Source organism: Mus musculus, chromosome 7 (assembly GCF_000001635.26).
Source record: "Mus musculus strain C57BL/6J chromosome 7, GRCm38.p6 C57BL/6J".
Taxonomy (NCBI): domain Eukaryota; kingdom Metazoa; phylum Chordata; class Mammalia; order Rodentia; family Muridae; genus Mus; species Mus musculus.
The window spans coordinates 118,205,657-118,229,192 of NC_000073.6; the positions used below are offsets into that span (position 1 = coordinate 118,205,657).

At 38.5% G+C, this 23,536-nt stretch overlaps 1 protein-coding gene across 4 annotated transcripts in view; it reads right to left on the reverse strand.

Moving 5' to 3' along the window:
- Smg1 (SMG1 homolog, phosphatidylinositol 3-kinase-related kinase (C. elegans)) overlaps positions 1–23,536 on the reverse strand; it is a 113,130-nt gene that overhangs the window by 74,349 nt on the left and 15,245 nt on the right. The window contains exons 2-7 of one of the 4 annotated variants that reach the window (XM_006507678.3): positions 12,064–12,121; positions 7,233–7,396; positions 6,764–6,919; positions 5,083–5,219; positions 2,367–2,425; positions 1,145–1,358 (exon numbers count right to left, since the gene is read on the reverse strand). In XM_006507678.3, the coding sequence (XP_006507741.1) occupies positions 1,145–1,358; positions 2,367–2,425; positions 5,083–5,219; positions 6,764–6,919; positions 7,233–7,396; positions 12,064–12,077 (744 nt within the window). In that variant the 5' untranslated portion in view covers positions 12,078–12,121. The remainder of the gene's footprint in view (positions 1–1,144; positions 1,359–2,366; positions 2,426–5,082; positions 5,220–6,763; positions 6,920–7,232; positions 7,397–12,063; positions 12,122–23,536) is intronic. The other 3 variants (XM_030242506.1, XM_006507677.3, NM_001031814.1) reach the window with 3 other exon arrangements.

Here is a 23,536-nt window from a genome sequence, read left to right on the forward strand (position 1 = left end):
GCCTGAGTTAAAGAATATTTAAGGCAGGTAGAGTGACACTCTTTAATCCTAGTACACTAGAGGCAGAGGCCTGACTAATCTACAGAGCAAGTTCTAGAGCAAGCTCTCTTAGTAAAAAGAAACCCTGTCTCAGAAAACAAACAAACAAACAAAAAAAACAAAGAGTGATCTACATATCTTCCTGTGGATTTGGAATCTTTCAAACTGCAGTTAGAAAATACTACTATATGTAAAATTAGACCAATTTGCTACTATGTTGTTTAGTTACAAGTAATTATTATAAACTTTCATAAGTTTCTATAATCAAGGAAAAATGTATATCAGTTTTTGATACATTCACACAAACAAACACACATACATATATTTTTTAAATTACTCAAAATAAAGCAGTTTGAGAGCTGTAAAAAGCAAACAAAGCTAGGCATAGTATCACAACCCTCTAGTCCCAGCACTCAAAAGACAGCAGCAGGAGGATCTCTTTGGTTTTGAGCTAAGCAGAATACATAGTAAGACTCTGCCTCTAAACAAATAAATAAATAAATAGACATCAGCTATTCCAGGTACAAAATAACTTATTTTTTTCAAACATTCCCTCAACAAAAATGTTATATAAATATTTCTCAGATCCAGCATAGAGCCTTGGCTCTCAGGGCCAAGGCAGAAAGGTAAAACATTAGAGAACAGTGGCGCAGACAGTGACATCTTATATTCAAAAAAGAAAGAAAAAAACCTACGTTGGGAATGAGCTTTTCTATATATCCAGATATTCAGAAGTATTTGCAGTATTTAGATTTATAATTTTTGACATCAAATCTAAATTTAGGGAATTTTAAAGGGGGGGGGGGAAAGATTTAGAAATTAGCTGTGATGTTTAGCGTTAGTCTCTCTCAAATGCTGACGGCCTCTGACTGAACTCTCACAGTAGAGTTCCTACTTTCAAATCTGCAAGTCACTCTAGTATTAAGCAACTTCAAAGGGAAGCTTCTAAAAACTAAAAAGACATAAATGTCTAAAATTCAGTTACTTTAACCCTAACTTTACTTGGACTTAAAAGGCATTCATTTTCACAGTGCTGCCCTCAACAGGAGGCAGCTAGGCCTGCCCTTTACCTCACTGCACTGCATTGTGGGTCCCTGGCTCTCACCTGCATCACCGAAGAAAAGGCTTTCTTCTCCCCCACAGTCTCCAGCGCTCTGTAAGTGGCACACAAGTAGAGGAGCTTCACCTCATCTTTCGCAGATGAGCTAAACTTGCTGAAAATCCACTTGAAGATCTTCTCAGCCTCGTAGCTCAGAGAAGCACAGAGAAGGCCCAGACAGCAAGCTCCCTCTTGCCTCAACTCCTGAAGCAACTTACTACTGTGTTTGTTTTAATGCAAATGGAACAAAAAACATACAAAAGGCATCAATTTTCAAGGATGAAAGTATGATACATCTTACAAAAGACTGTCTCCCATGTATTAAAGAATTCCTAAATAACTTTCCAAAGCTCAAACTAAATAAAAAGGTGGAATTTTACCCATTCTACATCTGTATCCTCCTGAGTTCTACAATGCTCAAAAGTCCCTTTATCAGACATGAGATTTCTTTAGGAAATCATTTACTAAAAAAATATTAAAAAGCTGAGAAGTGCTAATATCCAGGCTTGGGTTATAACTGATTCACAGAAAGAGGCATGAGGGAGTTTTTAGAAAATGTACTCCATTTCTCTATAATACCCACCAAGTAAGGACTCCAATGTAGGAAATTTTTTAGTAGCTAAACCACACAAACTTACAATTAAGTGTAGCATTAAGTAATTATGTAAACTAAAACAGTGATCTGCTACACTGAGTGTATTTCTTTTTTTCTGTTGTTTTTTTTTTGTTTTTTGTTTTGTTTTGTTTTTCGAGACAGGGTTTCTCTGTGTAGCCCTGGCTGTCCTGGAACTCACTTTGTAGACCAGGCTGGCCTCCAACTCAGAAATCCGCCTGCCTCTGCCTCTCGAGTGCTGGGATTAAAGGCGTGCAGCACTACGCCCGGCCCTGAGTGTATTTCAGTACTGCAAATCTTTGGAATCATTGCACACCTATGCAAAGCCTAGAGATTATTTAAAGAATAAAGTTCCCCTTTCCCATTGCTCTCTAAGCATTTTTAAAAACTCTCTGCAACAGTAGCTTTCATTCATGAAAGCATCAGCTCATGTCTTTCCACAAGCCAGTGTCTAGGAGACAAGAGCCTCTTTTGAGTAGATTCCATTTGTATTCAATAATTATTAACTTACATAACAAGGTTAGAAGTCTTAGTGATACGGTCCACAGTTTATCATGTTTACTTTATTTTTATAATTACCTTCAAAATCATCTAAATGTGACCATTATTACTTACCTTTCATTGAGCACATCATGAACAGCAGCCAAGATATTATCCAACTGTTTAACTAGTACCTTAAAAAATATAGAGAGAAACTTCAGATTCTACTTAAAAACAGCACTGTATACATTCTTTAACTTATCTTTCCATTCAGATTATGCAGCATCTCAGTTTACATGTATAAAACTCTCTGGAATAGTAACTTTCATTCATAGCGCATCAGCTCACGCCTTTCCAGAAGCCAATGTTTAGGAAAGAAGACTCTCTTTCACATAGATTCCTCAATCACATGAGGATGGCATGTTTCCCTCTTCGGGATATGAAAGAAACTGACTCACAGGAAATAAGAGTCATAATCAGTTTCGAGATACATCCAAGCTCATTTTAACTGGCAGCCTCTGGAGAGCATTTACATGGAATGGCAAGGGGATTGAGAGACGTAATAAAGGAATACAGTGACATAGCGATGACAGATTCTAGGGCTGACAGCAAGAGCTTCACTGCGCATCTTTCTACTTGCTCTTTAATCAAACTTTTAATAATGAAATTTGAGGGGAGGCGCCTTACTGTATTAAGTCTTTGTAATTTTCTCTATCAAGTTCTTAACATCAGGAAAATTATTTAAGAGTGAATATTTTCTAACTGCTTTTGAAGTTTGTCTTAAGGGCTTTTCCACTTCTTCCCATTATTATTTCAAAGTGTATGTGCATTCATGAAGAAGCGTTCTTGGAGGCCAAAGGTGTCCAATCACCTGGAGCTGGAGTTACAGGCAATTGTGAGGTGCCCAACACGAATGCTGGAAACCAAACTCAAGACCTTTGCAAGAGACATCCTTAACCTGAGATGCCCAGCTTCCCCCTTCTTTCTTTAGGAATTATTTTATGTGTGAGCACACTGTTGTATTTTATGTTGTATTTTATGTGTGAGCACACTGTTGTATTTTATGTTGTATTTTATGTGTGAGCACACTGTTGTATTTTATGTTGTATTTTATATGTGAGCTCACTGTTGTATTTTATGTTGTATTTTATGTGTGAGCACACTGTTGTATTTTATGTTGTATTTTATGTGTGAGCACACTGTTGTATTTTATGTTGTATTTTATGTGTGAGTTCACTGTTGTATTTTATGTTGTATTTTATGTGTGAGCACACTGTTGTATTTTATGTTGTATTTTATGTGTGAGCACACTGTTGTATTTTATGTTGTATTTTATGTGTGAGCACACTGTTGTATTTTATGTGTGAGTTCACTGTTGTATTTTATGTTGTATTTTATGTGTGAGCACACTGTTGTATTTTATGTTGTATTTTATGTGTGAGCACACTGTTGTATTTTATGTTGTATTTTGTGTGAGCACACTGTTGTATTTTATGTTGTATTTTATGTGTGAGCACACTGTTGTATTTTATGTTGTATTTTATGTGTGAGCACACTGTTGTATTTTATGTTGTATTTTATGTGTGAGCACACTGTTGTATTTTATGTGTGAGTTCACTGTTGTATTTTATGTTGTATTTTATGTGTGAGCACACTGTTGTATTTTATGTTGTATTTTATGTGTGAGCACACTGTTGTATTTTATGTTGTATTTTATGTGTGAGCACACTGTTGTATTTTATGTGTGAGTACACTGTTGTATTTTATGTTGTATTTTATGTGTGAGTTCACTGTTGTATTTTATGTGTGAGCACACTGTTGTATTTTATGTTGTATTTTATGTGTGAGCACACTGTTGTATTTTATGTTGTATTTTATGTGTGAGCACATTGTTGTATTTTATGTTGTATTTTATGTGTGAGCACACTGTTGTATTTTATGTGTGAGTACACTGTTGTATTTTATGTTGTATTTTATGTGTGAGTTCACTGTTGTATTTTATGTGTGAGCACACTGTTGTATTTTATGTTGTATTTTATGTGTGAGTTCACTGTTGTATTTTATGTTGTATTTTATGTGTGAGCACACTGTTGTATTTTATGTTGTATTTTATGTGTGAGCACACTGTTGTATTTTATGTTGTATTTTATGTGTGAGTTCACTGTTGTATTTTATGTGTGAGCACACTGTTGTATTTTATGTTGTATTTTATGTGTGAGTTCACTGTTGTATTTTATGTTGTATTTTATGTGTGAGCACACTGTTGTATTTTATGTTGTATTTTATGTGTGAGCACACTGTTGTATTTTATGTTGTATTTTATGTGTGAGTTCACTGTTGTATTTTATGTTGTATTTTATGTGTGAGTTCACTGTTGTATTTTATGTTGTATTTTATGTGTGAGTTCACTGTTGTATTTTATGTTGTATTTTATGTGTGAGCACACTGTTGTATTTTATGTTGTATTTTATGTGTGAGTACACTGTTGTATTTTATGTTGTATTTTATGTGTGAGTTCACTGTCGCTCTCTTCAGACACATTAAAAAAGGGCATCAGATCCCATTACAGATGGTTGCAAGCAGGGCTATTATCCACAACTTAAACTATGTTTTAAAAAGTATTTAATGCACTTTATGAAAGACACCAGAGTGACTCCAACAATAGCCATCACAGATAAACAACACATTAGGGGCCTATCATTCAAGGCACCTTAACATAGGCCAGATGCAAGGTAAGGAAGCCCTTCATTTTCTTCCTGGAAGCAAATCAAGCCCTGCAATCCTAACACAGAACCACGTGTGTGCTTTGAAAACCCTGACAACCCTCAGCAACTCCAAGCACTTTACTCACCAGTTTATTTTCTGGCTGCTGAATAAACTCCTTCAGCTGCTTTACAGTAGCCAGTCTTCGGTCTCTGTCATCTTCCCGGGTGATCCTCCGAAGAAGATTCGACAGTCGAGACTCATCAGAGTACGACATCGATCGCTCTGTGAATATAAATATTTTGTAGCCACTTAGTACACTAAAAATATGAAGTGTACATCAGGTGTTCTGAAGTGCATCAAAACCAGGGTATACTGGTCTCTCCTTTGTTCGGCTCTTTGTATCTACAGGAGAATGCCTGTTTACAGTTCCACAGACCCCCAAAAACTCTTGTCAAAGATGACATGAATGAAAGAAAGAAAAAAAAAACAAAGCTTAGGAAGTCATTTTTTTCAGTTCCATTTCAAGCTATTTTCAAGACCCAGGTAAAAGGGGGCATGGTGTCAGTTAACTGCAGTCACAAACCCTACCAACTATTCTGAGCTCATAAGTTTTGAGATTAAGGAAAAACAGAGAAGTCATCTCAAGAAAAAACAAAAAACAAGAACCAAAAAAAAAGGAAAAAAATTTTAAAAAACAAGGGAGAGGAAAACAAAACAAAAATAGGCAATGACTCTAAGCCAGAGACATGTCTCTATAGGCAGAAAAGACCATGTTTCTATTTCTCAAGAGATGCCTCTGCAGGAAACAGCTTGTTCACATTATCACTTCTCTAGTTTGGACAGAAGGGTATTGGGAATCAAACCCGGGTATAAGAATAAAAACTGTACCTAAGCACTGAGCCATCTCCCTAGCCCAAGAAATCAGTTGTTTGTTTGTTTGTTTGTTTGTTTGTTTTAAAGTTAAATGCATTTCTTAAAGGTGGTATATTTGTACCCACACAAAATGTTCAACAAGGTACACATAAAACAAAGTACGCTGTGCAAAAAGCAACTGTATAAAACAAACCATATATATATATATATATATATATATATATATATATATATATATATATATATATATACACACACACACACACACACACACACACACATACACACACACATACCCCTCAACTTTGTATGAAGCTTTACCAATAAAATTTTACTTCCCTTTAATGAAAGAAATATGCATTATGTTTGGTTTTGTTTGTTTGTTTTTGAGATGGGGGTCTCTATTATATAGCTCTGGCTGTCCTGGAATTCACTATGCAAACCATGCTAGCCTTGAACTCATAGAGATCTACTGATCTCTGCCTTTCAAGTGCTGGGATTAAAGGGATGTACCACTATGCCTGGCTTGAATACACATTATCTTTAATATTCTGAATGTTGAAAGCACTTTATTTATTTATACTCAAAAATCTGCAAAAGAAGGCAAGGTGTGAGTATATTTAAATTTTAAAAAGACTCCGCTTACCATATCCACTGCCTATTCAGAAGCTGGGCATGGTGGTGTACATCTTTAATCCCAGCACCTGGGAGGCAGAGGTAGGTGGATCTCTGAATTCTAGGCCAGTCTGGTCTATGAAGTGAGTTCTGGGACAGCCAGAGCTGTTAAGAGAAACCCTGTCTCAAACAAGCAAATAAATACTATATTACCCAGACTTGTAACCCTTTCTTACAAGCTAGAAGTTCACAGAAATATAATGTAAATGGCTGCCAGCTGCACTCATCTGCTCATGGACATCAGGGGTAATGTGTCAACCCTGGTCTCCAAGTCTTACCCTGTGATTTCCTCATGTCTTTGGTGGCTAATGCACGACTGCCATGCTGAACACTGGTAAACTCAGGGCTGGTCACATTGTTAATCCTCAGCTCTTGCCCCAACGACTTCCGACCATAAGTATTTTCCCCAGATCCTCCATTGACACTGTAGCCACCTGAAAACAGCAATGTTTACATTATATTAACAGGGCCCTGTTTCATTCCCTCAGCTAACAGGATCTTACCCATTTACAACCTAATTCTCTCATCTCCCCTGTGCTACCTGACTCCAAACCATTTTGATCCCTTCATTGCAAGATGAGTAGAGAAATAAAGTTCAATTCAGACAGATGCTTTAAGCACATTTTGGATGAGTAAATGAGACAGTAGCCTGGAAGAACCTCAGATGTTACCTGGAAGGAGGGTTAAAAAAAAAAGAGAAGCAGGTCTAAAACAGAAGCATGCCCCAACAGGAGAAAATCTATATACCCTTTTCGTCATTCTGTATGTCAGCATGGCCTCTGGTATCATCGTGCCTTTGCCGAGACACCACAGCTGAATTTGAAGGTTGCAGTCCATAAGAGGAAGAAACACCCCTATCTCTAGATGAGGAGTATTTTAAAGTATCTGGGTCGGCTGATGCACTATCAGTTCTGAAAAAGAAAAAGAAAATATTAGTATCACAGCTTTAAGCAAATATTTCAATAGCCAAAGCTATATGGCATCTCCCCCTCTACCCTTTATGCTCAGCCATAACTCTATATAAGCACTCCATTGTCTAGTAAGCCTTTCAGCAAAGAGACTGTCAACAATGAACTGCCTGTGGCTCATGCTCTCCTGCTGGATTATACTGATGTTAATTTGTTCATTTACTTAATTTGCTTTTTTCAAAGAAGGGAGATGTGTGCAGGTGCCAATGTGTATATGTGCATATCCATAGGTGCATATGTGTAGAGACGAACAGGTTTCGATCCAAGCTCAGGTGTTACCCCTCAGACCTTTGATTCCCCCTGGGAGTCTCCTGCTGGGACTTGAGATACAATAATGGAGCTGGCTGGCTAGGGAGCTCCACAAATCTGCCTCTCTCTGCTTCCCCTGAGCTGTAATTACAAACATACATACCACATACAGCTTTTTATGTGTGTGCTAGGAATCCAACTCATGTCCTTGTGCATATGCAACAATTGTTTTATGGAGAAAGCTACCTCCTCAGCCCAAGGAGTTTCTTGTTTTGCATGCTTCCTGTCCCAGAAAAACTAAACAACTGGTCACTCTAGCTAAAGGATTCGCTCCCATGATGTGATTCTAAAAAGTAATTCTTCCTACACAATCCTTCCAGAAAAGGTTTAGTGGTCAGTCTTCCTGGTTATAAATAAAAAATAGTGTCAGCATGTCAAAGTGTGTTCCAAACTTCTTGTAAAGTTAGTGCCTGTAGCAATATCTACCAAGCTCTCAATGGAATCTTCAATTATCTAGCAGGAAAATATGCACTGGTATTTGAAAAACAAGTAGGCTATAAGAACACTAACTAAAAGAAAGATTTTGTTTATGCTCAGCTATATTTCAATGCCTTTGCCAAAAAGAATGCCAACTAAACTTATTTGAAAAGTAAGAAATAAAAATTTTAGCAGGGCGTGGTGGCACATGCCTTTAATCCCAGCACTGGGGAGGCAGAGGCAGACGGATTTCTGAGTTCAAGGCCAGCCTGGTCTACAAAGTGAGATCCAGGACGCCAGGGCTACACAGAGAAACCCTGTCTCGAAAAACCAAAAAAAAATTAAAATAAAATAAAAAAATTTTATTACATTTAATTACTTATTGTGAGTGTAAGATCAGTAGTGGGTATATACATATGCCCACAAGTGCCACCGCAAGCATATAAAAGTTAAAAATGACAATTTGTGGCAGTCAATTTTCTCCTTCCAACATGTGGTCCCCAAAGTCTGAACTGAGGTCATCAGGCTTGACAACAAGAGCACTTACACACATCTTGCCAGCCCAGCAAACAAAATGCTAAGAGAAGGCAAGGTCTCAGAATTCCAGACATTCTGACTCTGAGGACTGGAATCAGTAATGTAATTACTGTCAGAATAATGCCTGACACTTAGGAATTAACTAGTGGTGTAGCTCAAGACAAAACTCAACATCTTTATCCACCTATTAGCTCCTATTAGTTCTATGTCTCAATTTCCTCGTAAGTGAAATAAAGAACCAAGGCAACCTACAAGAATTTCGTAAGTCTTATTCTTCTAGGTATCACTCATAAATTGTCAAGACAGAAGAAAACCAAATATTCTATTTTAGCATAAGAATACAAATAAGTAGTTGCTTGTTTGACTGTCCCAAGAAAAAGAAATTCCTTTAAAAAAATAGTAGTAATAGCAGTAATTTCTCTATTACAAATATCTTCTGAAGCCGGGTGTGGTGGCGCATGCCTTTAATCCCAGCACTCGGGAGGCAGAGGCAGGCGGATTTCTGAGTTCGAGGCCAGCTTGGTCTACAAAGTGAGTGCCAGGACAGCCAGGGCTACACACAGAGAAACCCTGTCTCGAAAAACCAAAAAAAAAAAAAAAAACTTCTGGGCTGGTGATAAAACCTACAATCTTAACTACTCAGATAAAAGCAAGATCACAAAGTTCGGCCCCAAAGCCAACCAGTGACACCTTGCCTCATAAAAATCTGATGTGATTTTTTATTACATTTGCTTACTTAATGTGAGTGTAACCCTCAGTGGTGGGTATATACATGTGCCCACAAGTGCCACAGCAAACATATAAAAGTTTAAAATGACAACTTGTGGCAGTCAATTCTCTCCTTCTAACATGTGGTCCCCAAAGTCTGAGGTGGTGGTGAATGCCTTTAATCACAAGGCTCAAGAGGCAGTCAGATCTCTGGGTTCAAGGCCAGCCTGGTCTATAAAGTGAGTTCTATGACACCCAGGGGTCCACAGAAAAACCCTGAAATCTACCTTCCCCACCCCCCAAAAAAGGAAAAAAAATTATGGGCTGGAGAGATGGCTCATCGGTAAAGAGCACTGAGGTCCTGAATTCAATTCCCAACAACCACATAGCAGCTCACAACCATCTGTAATGGGATCCAATGCCTTCTTCTGGTGTGTCTGCAGACAGCTACAGTGTACTCACATACATAAAATAAATAAAATCTTTTAAAAACAAATAACAACCAAAACCAAAACCAAACCACATTGGCTGCTATTCCAGAGAACTGAGGTTCAATTCCCAGCACTCACAACAGCTCCCAACCATCTATCTGTAACTCCACTTCTAGAGTGTTGGGCACCCTCACATACATATGTGCAGGTAAAACATCAATGCACATAAAAATAAATAAATCTTTAAAAACTCTGATGATTGGCGAGTGGGAGGGTAAAGGGCAGTTTAGAGCTCCTTGGCTACTATAAACAAGGTGAGGTTCTCGGCTTAATACCCAGTACCACAGAACAAACAAACCAAAACCCTGAACTCATGAGGCAGCAGGAGTTTGCATACATGCTTCTTTTTTACTTTATCATCCTGTTCTTAACCCCACAAGCTGGACTCCTTGGTCTGTACTTACTGCAATTCCTGCTGATACAGATCACAGAACAGGGCCAATTAAACTTGAACTCCTAACTAGAAAATCTGAGTAAGCAACACAACACAGCAAGCTAAAACTGCTATGGATAGACTGTCCTTATCCTTACGTCCAAGTACAAAGAGTCTGTGCCCATACAAACAAAGCTAATTCTTTGATTGCAGAGAAATAAAATCGTCCAAGAAATGGCGGGGAGCGCGGGGGGATTGGAGATACTTTATTGCAGGCAGTAAGTCAGCCACTAAGAATGCTCAGTGGAGCATAAAGATGTATTAAACAATTGAAAAATAATCCTTCATATCTCTAAAAACAGTATATTAAATTTTTGCCTATAATCAACTAATACATTGTTACTTTCTCAAAAAATACTGGAAAAAAAGGGAGAGCTTATGGGCTTCCTGGCAGGATTGTGGGGAGGGGAGGAGAGGGTCTAAGAGTGAGGTTTCACCTACTTCAATCTGACAAAAAAATAATAACTTACTAAATGCACAATCAGATAAGGACATGACTAATTCTGATATACAAAACTTGTTTATCAATGTTTATATATGCGGCATTTCCTATTCTCAGTATGCGCACATGTGGCCCATACTATCCTAACTAGGGCTTTCTGTGGAAAAAGCAGTAACATAAGACTGTAGATTGGGCAAGTTAAAAACATCTGGGCTAAGTCTCCAGTCCTAGCATTTTAACAGCATGGTCCCTTGTTGTTTTCCAGGCCTTTGTTTTCTCTTGTATAAAATGTGAATTAATACCTATCTAACATGCAAGGCTGTTACAAAGCTCATATTCAGAATTATTAACAAATACATAGCTTGCAGGGCACACAGTAGGAATTATGGCCATAATTCAAAATAAACTCGAGTTTTCCAAGCTAAAAGCATGTATTAGCAGTCCTTGAGCATGTAAATGCAATACAAAGTTCTTACATACATGTAAAGCAGCCTATGCTCTTCAATGAAGAAATTAAGCACTGTATTGCTACCAAAAGATTTTAACTTATTAGATTCATGTGATTTCACAGTATGCTTACAAAACCAAGAATGATTTCCCAATTCATTAGAAACAAAGGTTTTTGACTCCCAAAAGTTATGAACATAAGTTTTTTTCATCATAAAGTAAAAAATTTAACAATAACAAGAACTCCCTAGGCCAGAGCCACTCTATGAGAACAGCCCCAAATGCCCTCCTGGTCAGGCTCTTCTAATGCAAATGTGCATTTCCAACTTGCACTGAGCACATGTATTCTGACACAAAATGCACAAAATACAAAATGGCTGAGCATTCTTATAAAACAGCAACTTTTACAGTATCTATTCTGCTTATGTCTCAGAAAGTATTAGCTGGTAGCACCAACAAGACAAGACAACCACAGTCTAAAAAATAACTGTTAAGAACAGAAATAAGCACTTAGGATTTAGCAAAGCACAAAACAGAAAATATAGATTTCAACTCCATGAGGTAGGAATCAGTGCTAAGCAAGCTAGTTAGAAGAGCTAAAAAAGCTATCTACCAGAATCAGTGTTTCAATTTTGTGGAGAAAGAAAATTATGTTAGACTAAGAATCCTCACAAGGATCCAAAAATATTTCCACAGTCCCTTTAATACTCTAAAAATGTGAAGAGGAAAAAAGAAGAAATGCATAAATTTCCCCCAAAATGATCCAACTGAAGTTACAGCTGATGTACATGCCACATGAGAGGTAGTAAGTTTCTAAAGCTCATACCTCAAAAATCGCATACTGTGTAATATGGAGCCTTTGTGGTGTTTTGCATCAAGTCAATCTGTAAGACAGCAGTTACAGTATTAGTGAAGACAGTGGGTTAAAACATTTGTTCAAACATGAAGCAAATCTCACTCATGGGTTCAGTGCTTTTTCATTAACTATGGCCACTGTAAGTTCAAATACTGAAGCAAAAATCCCAATGGAAAGCCACTCTGCCTTGGAGGACAAAGACTCTTTAAGTGGCAATCCAAAAAAAAAGTGAATCCATAAGAATTTAAATTTAACTGTAACATATAGATCGCGAGTGTGAATACAGTTACCAATCATTTTATTTACTTATATTCGAAACCCAGAAAAAGTATAAATCCAGAAGGCCATTCACCTCAGCTGACTCAACTCTTTAGCCCTCATACATCTGCCACAGACAGGAGACAGCATCTTTTGGATAGTCTTTGGTACAGCTCCTATGAGCATTACATAGAGCAACCCCATTCCCCCCAAAAAGCCACCTCTAGAAAGTGTGAAGTCAGGAAATTCCCTACAAGGAAGCATTTCCATAAAGGACCCTAAAAGACTTGATGCAAACACACATCTAGTGGTGCCACTGGACTAAGCATCATCACATTAAGCTGTTTTTAACCTGGGCTTGAGCTATTCTGTAATGGACATAAACCAGGAAATGAGAGCTATGGGGTAAGAATATATACTCTCTGCAACAGTGATACGCAAGAGACAGCTGAAGGAGATGCCAGGAGCTCAGTCTGCATGAAAATGATGTCTCTTTTAAAGCTTAAATCTAATACTGTCCCTGTAATGTCTCTGTCTTCGGGCTTCTATCTGCTCCTGTGATAATACACCATGACAAAAGCGACCAGGCGAAGAAAGGAGGTTATTACTTCAGCTTACAACTCTCAGGTTACCTCCATCACCAAGAGAAGTCTGAGTAAGAACCTGAGGCAGAAGTGAAGCAGAAACCATGGAGGAAACTGATTCAACTGACTTCCTTATAAAATTCAGGATCACCTTGCCCAGGGTTGGCACTGCCCACAGTGAGCTGGGTCCGTTTAAAAAAATAAAAAATAAAAAGGCCACACAGGCTTTACACTCGGGCCAATCTGATCTAGCATTTTCTCAATCAAAGTTCCCTCTTCCCAAATAACTGTAGCTAGTGTCAAGGTGACCAAACACTAACCAGGACAGTCTCTTACTCACCTGGATTCAAACATGTTTTCGTGAAGGGGAAGAAAGGACAAAAAGCTTAGGGCTTCAAAAACACCATTGTCTAGGGCGGAAAGATTACTTGACAAGCTTAGACACTTTCCTTTTAATTTTACTTTTTTATTCTTTGTGTATGAACATTTAGCCTGCATGTATGTATATATGTAAACTCCAGGCATATCTGGTTCCTGCAGAAGCCAAAAGAGGGTATAAGTTTCCCTTGGATTTGGAATTCTGCCATTAAGTGTTAGAAATAAAACCTGGGTCCCCTGCAAGAGTAACCAGTCTTATTCATCACTTAGCCAGCTTTCCAAACCCTCTGAGACTTATACAAAACTCTCTTGAAAAAAATTTGCATTCAGGGCTGGGCATGGTGACACACAGCACTCAGGAGGCAGAGGCAGGTGGATCTCTGCAAGTTTGAGGACAGCCTGGTCTTCAAAGCAAGTCCAGGACAGCCAAGGTTGTTCTTTAACACAGAGAAACCCTGTCTCCCTAAAACAAAAAGCAAAACAGTAGTGGTGGTGGTGGTGGTGGTAGTAATGTCCAAATTAACAGAATCTATTTTCATTCCAAAATTATAAATGAATTTGCATCAATTTTGCTATATTAAAAATGTAAGTAATATAATTTCTTGGTAAATTTTCCTTAACTATCTAAGTACTAAGTGACTATAACACCAAGTTTTAATTACTTATTTATAAGGGGTTTTTTTTTTAACCTATTTTTATTGTAACTCAGTAGCTAGTAAGTCTAGACTGAATGAAAACAAAATATATTTTTTACCTTATCCGAAGGAAGCTCTAGCTTTTAGCCATGGATTCTAGTAGGTAGGCTCTAAAATCTTGCCTAGGAAGGCTCTTTTTGTTCACCTGGAGGAATCTAAACCATACCACAAAGTGGAACGATATGACTTTGTAGAACATTTGAATTGCATAGATCAAACTCCAGAGGGCTAGAAACTAAGATAACTATGCAGGCAATTAGCTACAGAGCTTCAATAAAAATTCCCACAAAAGCTATTAAACATAGATACCAACAGGAAGTCATACCATCTGTGTTTCTCCAAGGAAAGGACAACTACAAGTTTCATATCTGGAACTTTCCTGAACTCTGTCCTATGTGTCCATCGCTAATATTAATATGAACACTTTCTGTGATAAATAAACTATAAGCCTGATACATAAGAACTTTACTTGCAACTAGCATCAGAAGGAAGGACAGTATTAGAGACTATACTGCCTCTACCTGTACCTATATTTAAAAAAAAAAAAACACTGAATATACTCACCCAAAAATTACAAAACTCTTCTTTAAAAAACTATATTCATGTTTAATAAAACAATGTAGTTTCACTTCACAATTACAAATGAATTTGCATCTACTTTGCAACATTAAAAATGTACTTACTAAAATTTTTTTTAAGATTTATTTATTTTATGTATATGAGTATACACTGTAGTTGTACAGATGGTTGTGAGCCTTCATGTGATTGTTGGGAATTGAACTTAGGACCTCTGCTTGCTCTGGCCAACCCCACTTGCTCCGGCCCAAAGATTTATTTATTATTATAAGTTCACTGTAGCTGTCTTCAAACGCACCAGAAGAGGGCATCAGATCTCATTATGGGTGGTTGTGAGCCACCATGTGGTTGCTGGGATTTGAACTCAGTACCTTTGGAAGAGTAGTCAGTGTTCTTACCCACTGAACCATCTCACCAGCCCTACAATTTCTTGGTAAAGTATAATTTTAATAGTACCAGATAAATGTGGGACTCCCAAGACACTTCAAATACCCTGTTGACAGCTAATCTGATTAAAGGGAAGGTATAATCACTAAGAAGAAATTATTTTAGGTTGTAACCTTTGCTTCATGTGCCTGTCTTCAGAGAAAAGCCTAGTAAACACTTCCCTCATATTCCTTTGCTCTGCTGTAATCTTTAACAAAACCTTCAATGCTACACAGGTTTAGAGACTATACTTTCACTCTAAGAGGTGCTAACACAATGAGCTCCTACTAAGAGCAACAAGCCTAATTAAAGGTTCACATCTGACACACACACACACACACATGATCATGTTTGAAATGCATTGTCCCCATCAGGTAGTCCTATTTTGGGAGATTTTAGGACTTTTTGAACAGGCATTCTCAACCTATGGGTGAAACTCTCTTGAAGGTCAAACAACTCTTTCACAGGGCACACCTAAGACCACTGGAAAACACAGATACTTACATTACAACTCATAATAGTAGCAAAAGTACTCTTATGAAGTAGCAACAAAAATAATTTATGGTTGGGAGTCACTACAAAATGAAGAACTGTATTAAAGGGTTTCAGCACTAGGAACGTTGAGAACCACTGCTTTAGGAATTCACCATAAGTGGGTTGTTGCTGGGCAGTGGTGGCGCACACCTTTAATCCCAGCGCTTAGGAGGCAGAGGCAGGCTGATTTCTGAGTTCGAGGCCAACCTGGTCTACAGAGTGAGTTCCAGGACAGCCAGGGCTACACAGAGAAACCCTGTCTCAAAAAATCAAAACCAAAAGAAAAAAAAGAAAAAAAAAAGTGGTTCGTTGAAGGCAGGTCCTTGGGTCCCTGACTCCTTCCTATCACACTCTTCTACTTTGGCCACCATACCTGCCATGATGGACTGAGACACTCTGAAACCATGGGCCAAAATAAATCCTTCTTCCCTTGAGCTGCTTTTGTCAAATGTCTACCACGGCAGTGAGTAGAGTAACATCTACCATTGCATTCCATCTTTACCACAACCCTCTTAATTGCATTTTATGGGTTGGGTGACTGAGGTTCCCAGTTGTACTAGTGACTACAAACTTTCTCCCTGTAAATCCAAATTCACCTCCATGTAGCCTTTTCTATCTTCATTAGATAAATAAAGCTCTTTCCTAGAGAAGTCACCTAGACCCTAAGTTTCACCTGTCTCCCAAACACTTTTCCCTTCTGTAGGCCAGACTCTTCCACTTAACTACTCTCACAATACCTGCAAGAGCACATGAACAACACTCCTGTACAAGTAACTGGATTCCTTTCCTTCTAAATATCTAGTAAGGGTCACATATGGAATCCTAGCTCTTAGGAGGTGGAGGTAGGAGGATCAAGAATTGAAGGACAGCCTCACCTACATAGCAATTTGAAGAGCAGACTAGGTCACATGAGACCCTGTCTTGCACATTCCATCTCATCAGTTATTGTCCAGATTCTTTTTTTTAAAGATTATATATATATATATATATATATATATATATATATATATATATATATATATTATATATATATACACACACACACACACACACACACACACATATATATATATATGTATGTATGTATATAAATGAGTACACTGTAGCTGTCTACAGACTCACCAGAAGAGGGCATGAGATCCCATTACAGATGGTTGTGAGCCACCATGTGGTTGCTGGGAACTGAACTCTGGACCTCCGGAAGAGCAGTCAGTGCTCTTAACCACTGAGCCATCTCTCCAGCCCGTCCAGATTCTTCAAAGCCAAGTTCCTAAAAACTTCACCTTACTTTTCAGATCACTGAAACATTCACCCTGAGGCTGGAGAGATGGCTCAGTGGTTAAAAGCACTGAGTTCAAATCCCAGCAACCATGTGGTGGCTTACAACCATTTGTAGTGAGATCTGATGCCCTCTTCTGGTGTGTCAGAAGACAGCTACAGTGCACTTACATATGATTGATTGATTGATTGATTGATTGATTGATAGACAGACAAATAAATCTGTTTAAAAAAAGAAAAAGAAAAACATTCACCCCACTCACCTCTAAGGGCTGCCTTTCAGTACACTTCTCCCTCTCCCTGCCCTCTCCCTCCCTCCCTCCCTGTGTGTGTGTGTGTGTGTGAGAGAGAGAGAGAGAGAGACAGACAGACAGACAGACAGACAGACACATCAGGTAGGAGTTGAGAAGCTGAAAGGGATGAAGAAATGGGTGAGGGGAATGCAGACATCTTGGATAGGTTGGCCACAGAGAGCTCTGTGTGTGTGTGTGTGTGTGTGTGTGTGTGTGTGTGTGTGTGTGTATTTAAAGACAGAATCTCTGTCCTAGAACTTAGATAGACTAGGCTGGCCTCAAACTCAGAGAGATCTGCCTGCCTGTGCCTCCAAGTGCTAAAATTAAAGACATGCACCACCATGTCTGACTTCATTTCACTCTTTTAGCTAAAGCCCCATATCCATTTTTCAGTTTCCAAATGTTCTCTCAATGCTGCTCTGCCTGGTGTCTTGTTTGGTTTGATTCTTTAAAGTGGCTGTAGATACAATGGCTCTGTAATTCAATATAGTCCAAACAACCTCTTTACTTACTTCATCCTGCAACCAATTTAGACTGTGACATAATAGCCTTGCAGAGTTCCTTAATCTTGCTTATGATTTTCTTTACACTAAGATGGCAAAACCACAACCCCAAATAAATCCAATGATCATCTACTCACTCAGAAGCATAACACTGCCAACAAACTACTCAGACCTTCCCATTCTCTTCTGATTCCAAAACATCCTATCTCCAACCCATAGACTCCAACCTTTGCCAAGAAGAGGTATATGGTAACAAATCTACACTCAATCCTGCATCTCCAGCTCCTCTAATTCCTCTCCATTTTTCAGGTACTTACTTACTTTACTTCTCTTCCCAACACAGCTAAATTTCCTAAATATGTGAAATTTCCTAAGTTAATGTCTTTCATTTAAAAGATATGAGTACACACACACTCACAATGCTCCCTGTGGCCAACCTATTCAAGTGTCTGCATTCCCCTCACCCATTTCTTCACCCCTTCCAGCTTCTCAACTCCTACCTGATGTGATTTCTGCTCATGCCTCTGCCCTCCAGGTTGCTAAATCCAAGATCTACTTTCAAGTCTGAAATCTACTCACTCTCTCGGGCTCTCACAGGACTACAAGTAGAGTTGTGAGTTTTGCCTGAAAAATGAGATAGAAAAAAAAATTGAAAACTCCCTCTTTTAAATATCCTTATATTATGGGTTGGAGAAACAGCTTAGCTATGTTTAAGAATTACTGTGCTGTTTTTCCAAAGGACTAAAGTTTGGGTTCCAACATCTGTATCTGACAGCTCAGAATCACCTGAAACTCCAGCTCCAAGAGACCCAATACCCTTTTTGGGCCTCTATAGGCACTATAACAATCATGAAAACACACACACATACACATAAGTTAATTTTTTTTAATTCATAAAACAATACTTACACTCACATCTTGAGGGAATGGAACAATTGATTCTCCTGATCCTCTCACAGGCTCTTTTGCCAAACCACCAATCCTTGCAGACTCTTAAAGGCCTAGCCTTAAACTCTCTGGGAAGCCACCTGATTTGTACTCTCTTTAACCTTTGCTGACATTAATCCTTGCTGACAAAGTATCATCTGCATATCATCAACTTGCACATGTAGGTCTCACTATATATCCATTCTGAGTATCAGGCCTGTGTATTCCACCTTCTCAAGCTAGACACAGGAACACATCTGCAATCCAGCTACTTGGGAAACAGATGCAAGAAGCTAACCTGAACTCAAAAGCTAGATCCAGTCTGGGCAATATAGTAAAACCTTAACTCAAAAATAAAACAAACAAACAAACAAACAAACAAAAACTCTCAATGTTCTAAGACCTCAAACAGAACTGACTCCTTTGTTCCCAGTATCTGCCCACAGAATAAACAGTGCCACCTTCAGGTGTATTCTAATAAAAGGCACTATATGATCTGTCAAACTACATATCTCATCTCCAATACTCAGCTCCACCACCACCACCCTCGTCTCTTCTACACAATGCAAAAAATAATTCTAAGGCACAAAACTAATGTCACTCTCTCATCATCATCATCCTGTATATGTTCCTTTCCAAGTTAACTTATCTATGATCTCAAGTTTTAACTTTTTGGTGTCTAGACAGAATTTAGTTTCTGCCTGCCAAAACAGTATTGTCCTCAGCCCTTGCTCCCTCAGCCTTTCTCATTATCTTCCCAAGCCTCATTCAACTTTCCTTTGCCAAAGTTAGTTTCTCATGTTTCCTTAGAAGCCATCATTTGTGCAGTTTAGAAGGCCTAATGGTTTTTCCCTCAGTTCTTACTAACTGTATGTACTCTACAAAAAAATGTATAAAACATCAGAAGGGCAGAGGCCTGTTAGGTAGGTATCACAATGCCTAGACAGCATATAAAATTACATGTTGACTAAATTAAGTCACTGGGGCTTTTTGTTCAACTTTGCAATTCAGCTGCGATCTAAACTTCCTCTCCAAATCCTTCCAGGAAAATCAACATTTCTGGGCTCAGTAGTAATGCACATGGCACAGAAGGCATGAGAACCTTGGTTCAGTCCCCAACTGTCAAACAAAACAAAGAAGGAAGAATACCAACATTTTCTTGGACCTTTTACAAAAGGGACTGAGAGCTAAAGACTACAAAAAAGGGTTAGGGAGAGTATAGGCACTTGCAGTCAAGCCTGGTGACATTAGTTCAATCAACCTCAGAAGCACGTTAGAAGGAGAAAACCAATTCCTATAAGTTGCCCTCTGAGCTCTACTTCCATACCAGAAGAGGACTCAAGCACTCACACACATCTTTTTTTTTTAATCTTTTTTGTTTGTTTTTTGTTTTTTTGTTTTTGAGACAGGGTTTCTCTGTATAGCCCTGGCTGTCCTGGAACTCATTTTGTAGACCAAGCTGGCCTCAAACTCAGAAATCCGCCTGCCTCTGCCTCCCGAGTGCTGGGACTAAAGGCGTGCGCCACCACGCCCGGCTCACGCACATCTTTTAAAAGATTACAAAAGATATTTCCAATTCAGGATCCTAAGAATCTATAATCTAGATAGGCATGGTGGCACATGACTTAGTTCTAGCACTCAGAAGGCAGAAGCAGGTATCTAACTTACAGGTCAACCAGAGCTACATAGAGAGACCAGACTCAGTCTCAAAATAAATAAATCTAGAAAAAAGACTACTCTAAATTGCATAATCTAAATGCTGTTGTGGTTTGAATTAAGAATGACCTCTATCAGCTCATATATGTGAATGCTTAGTCACAAAGCAATGGAGCCATGTGAAAGGATGAGAAGGTGTGGACTTACTAGAGTGGGTGTGGTCTTGCTCAAAGAAGGGTGTCACTGGAGGGGTAGCCTTTGATGTTTCAAAAGCCTACACCTGGTTCAGTTGCCCCTATCCAACCCCTGCCATCAGGATGTAGCTCTTAACTACTTTTGCTGCATGCCTCCATGTTCCTTGCCATGATGATAATAGACTAAACCTCTGAAACTACAATCTAGCCCCCCTATTAAATGCTTTCTCTTATAAGAGTTGCCTTGGTCATGGTGTCTCTTCACAGCAATAGAACAGTGACTAAGACAGGGTATAAAAATGGTATGTAATTTCAGGAAAAAAAATCCCACCATTAGCTCCTTTTTCAAACTCACACAGTTAGTTAGTTAGTTAGTTAGCTAGCTAGCTAGCTAGCTAATTAGTTATAGGATGGTTTTAGCTGCTCACTTGCTTGAGATGTTACCACTAACAACAAGAGGCACTATCATACAACCACATGCTCTTCCAATTAGAAGACCAAATGCAGTTTTTGCTACAAGGAGAAAAGAAGGCAGAAGAAAGAATGGGAGTTTAGAAGATGATGGTGGGGGCTGGTGAGATGGCTCAGTGGGTAAGAGCACCTGACTGCTCTTCCGAAGGTCCAGTGTTCAAATCCCAGCAACCACATGGTGGCTCACAACCATCCATAAGGAGATCTGACTCCACTCCCTCTTCTGGAGTGTCTAAAGACAGCTACAATGTACTTACATATAATAAACAAATAAATAAATCTTTAAAAAAAAGATGATGGTGAATGGACATGTATTAAGTTTTATCTTTTAGCTTAAAGATCTAACTACAAAGATCTAATTTCACTATGGAGCATGGGCTCAGGAGGCTGCGGTAGGAGAACCAGAAAGAACACAAGATCCAGGCAGCCAAGCTATACAGGAGGCCTGACTCAAGAACAAGAAATAAAGGAGAGAGGAAAGGGAGAGACAGAGACAAAGGGTCAATGAGCACATGAAAATATTCAATAACATCTATAATTAGGAAAATGCAAATCAAAACTACAAGGGAAATTTACTAACTACAATAATCAGAATCTTAAAACTGAAAATAAAAACAAAAAGAACAAAATTTTATGTGGATGTAGAGAAGAAACTGGAGCTTTTCTGCATTGCTATGAGGATGTAAAATATTACAGCCACTTCAGGAAACAGTTTGACCATCCTTCAAAGGGCAGAAAATTACAAGTAGACCAGCAAATCTCTCAAGGTATATATATGCCCAAAATTGAAAATACATGTTGCAATAAAAGCATACACAAAGTTCTACCACCACAGTTACATTATTAGTCAAGAGGTGGACATCTATATGAGAAGAAAGAGATGCAAGGCATCATACAGCAAAATATAATTCAGCAGTAAGAAGGAATGAAGTGCTCACACATGCAGCACCTTGAGTTAAAGTGGGAAACATCAGACTAAGCGACATTAGCCAGAAACAAAAGGCCACATACTGCACAGTTCTACTCATTTGAACAGATTCACAATGGTAGGGCTGTGCTTGTCATGTTCTGGATCACAGTGAGAACGTGGAGTGACTGCTTAGTGGATATAGGGTTATTCAAACTAAATACAAGTGCTCAATGACTGCATAACATCGAGATGTCAACAAATGGCACGTTTTATATACATTTTACCACCCCCTCAAAACCAACCACATTCTTATTTGTGATATTCTAAACCATGAAGAAGCACTGGCTAGGTGCAGAAATTTATTACAAAAGGACACAGGGGCTTCTAAGAGAATAATTATAGCCTGGTTATAGTAGTTACACTACTATATTCATTTGTCAAAACCAAAAGAACTACACAGCATCACTTCCATCAAAGTCATTTTAATTTTTTCAGTATTTGCCCTTCAGCTAGGGCAGAAGCTCAATGGTAGAACACTCTTTTAACATACATGATGCCCTAGGTTCAACACCTCAAAAAATAAACTCCTTTCTTATGGTAAGGTTTTCAAAGAAAGCAAGTTTTGTTTTGAATAATTCAGGATACCATGCCTTATACTGCCCACTTTTTAAGAAAACATAAGCACCATCCCACTGGTTTAATGTCACTATACTCCAGTGAAACAAGTTGCTGACCCCAGAAATAGCCCATAGGAAGAACTGAAGCTGCAAGCTACATCTGGACAAAGCACTCAGAAAAACTTGAACCAGAAAAAGACAGGTGCTGCCAAAACCAACAATAAGCAGTTATAAACTTCTAGCACAACAGCAACTTTGCCATTGACAATGACTGAGAAACTTCTGAAAGTCCACAGAGCACCTTATTTAAAATAAGTAATTATTGTTATAATAAATCCATAAGTTTGTAACAGTCTATCACCTATTTTGATAAATGAATAGTCTAAATTCTCATTAACGAACCACTAAAGGATAATGCAAAATTAAAAATTTAAGCAGCACTAAAGCAGCACCAGGCTAGATGGGCTAAACATTGAGTCACAGTGAGATTCTGTCTTAAAAACAAACAGCAAAAATAAATGCTATGAGCCGGGCGTGGCGTCGCACGCCTTTAGTCCCAGCACTCAGGAAGCAGAGGCAGGCGGATTTCTGAGTTCGAGGCCAGCCTGGTCTACAAAGTGAGTTCCGGGACAGCCAGGGCTATACAGAGAAACCCTGCCTCGAAAAACCAAAAAATAAATGAATAAAAATAAAAAATATAAATATAAATAAAAATAAATGCTATGTAAAAGATGCTAATTTTCATGTGAGACAAAAGCAGAAAAAAAAAGGATGTGGTGCCACAAAATTACAGATAATGTGTAATTTGAACATGTCACTTTAGGATGAGATGGAGCATGTTCAGGATAATACACTTGGAGACTTGGACATGTACACTTAAACAACAAACTCTCTTGGACTGGAGAGATGGTTCATCTGTTAACAGTATGTGCTGTTCTTCCACAGGACCCAGGGTCAAGTCTCAGCACCCACATGGCAACTAGCAACCATCCATAACTCCATCTGGTCAAAGCACCCAGAAAAACTTGGATCAGTAACATCCAGGTGCTGCCAAAACCAACAATAAACAGTTATAAACTTCTAGCACAACAACCTTGTCAGAGGATGAGACACTTTCTGACCTCCTTGGGCACCAAGCATGCA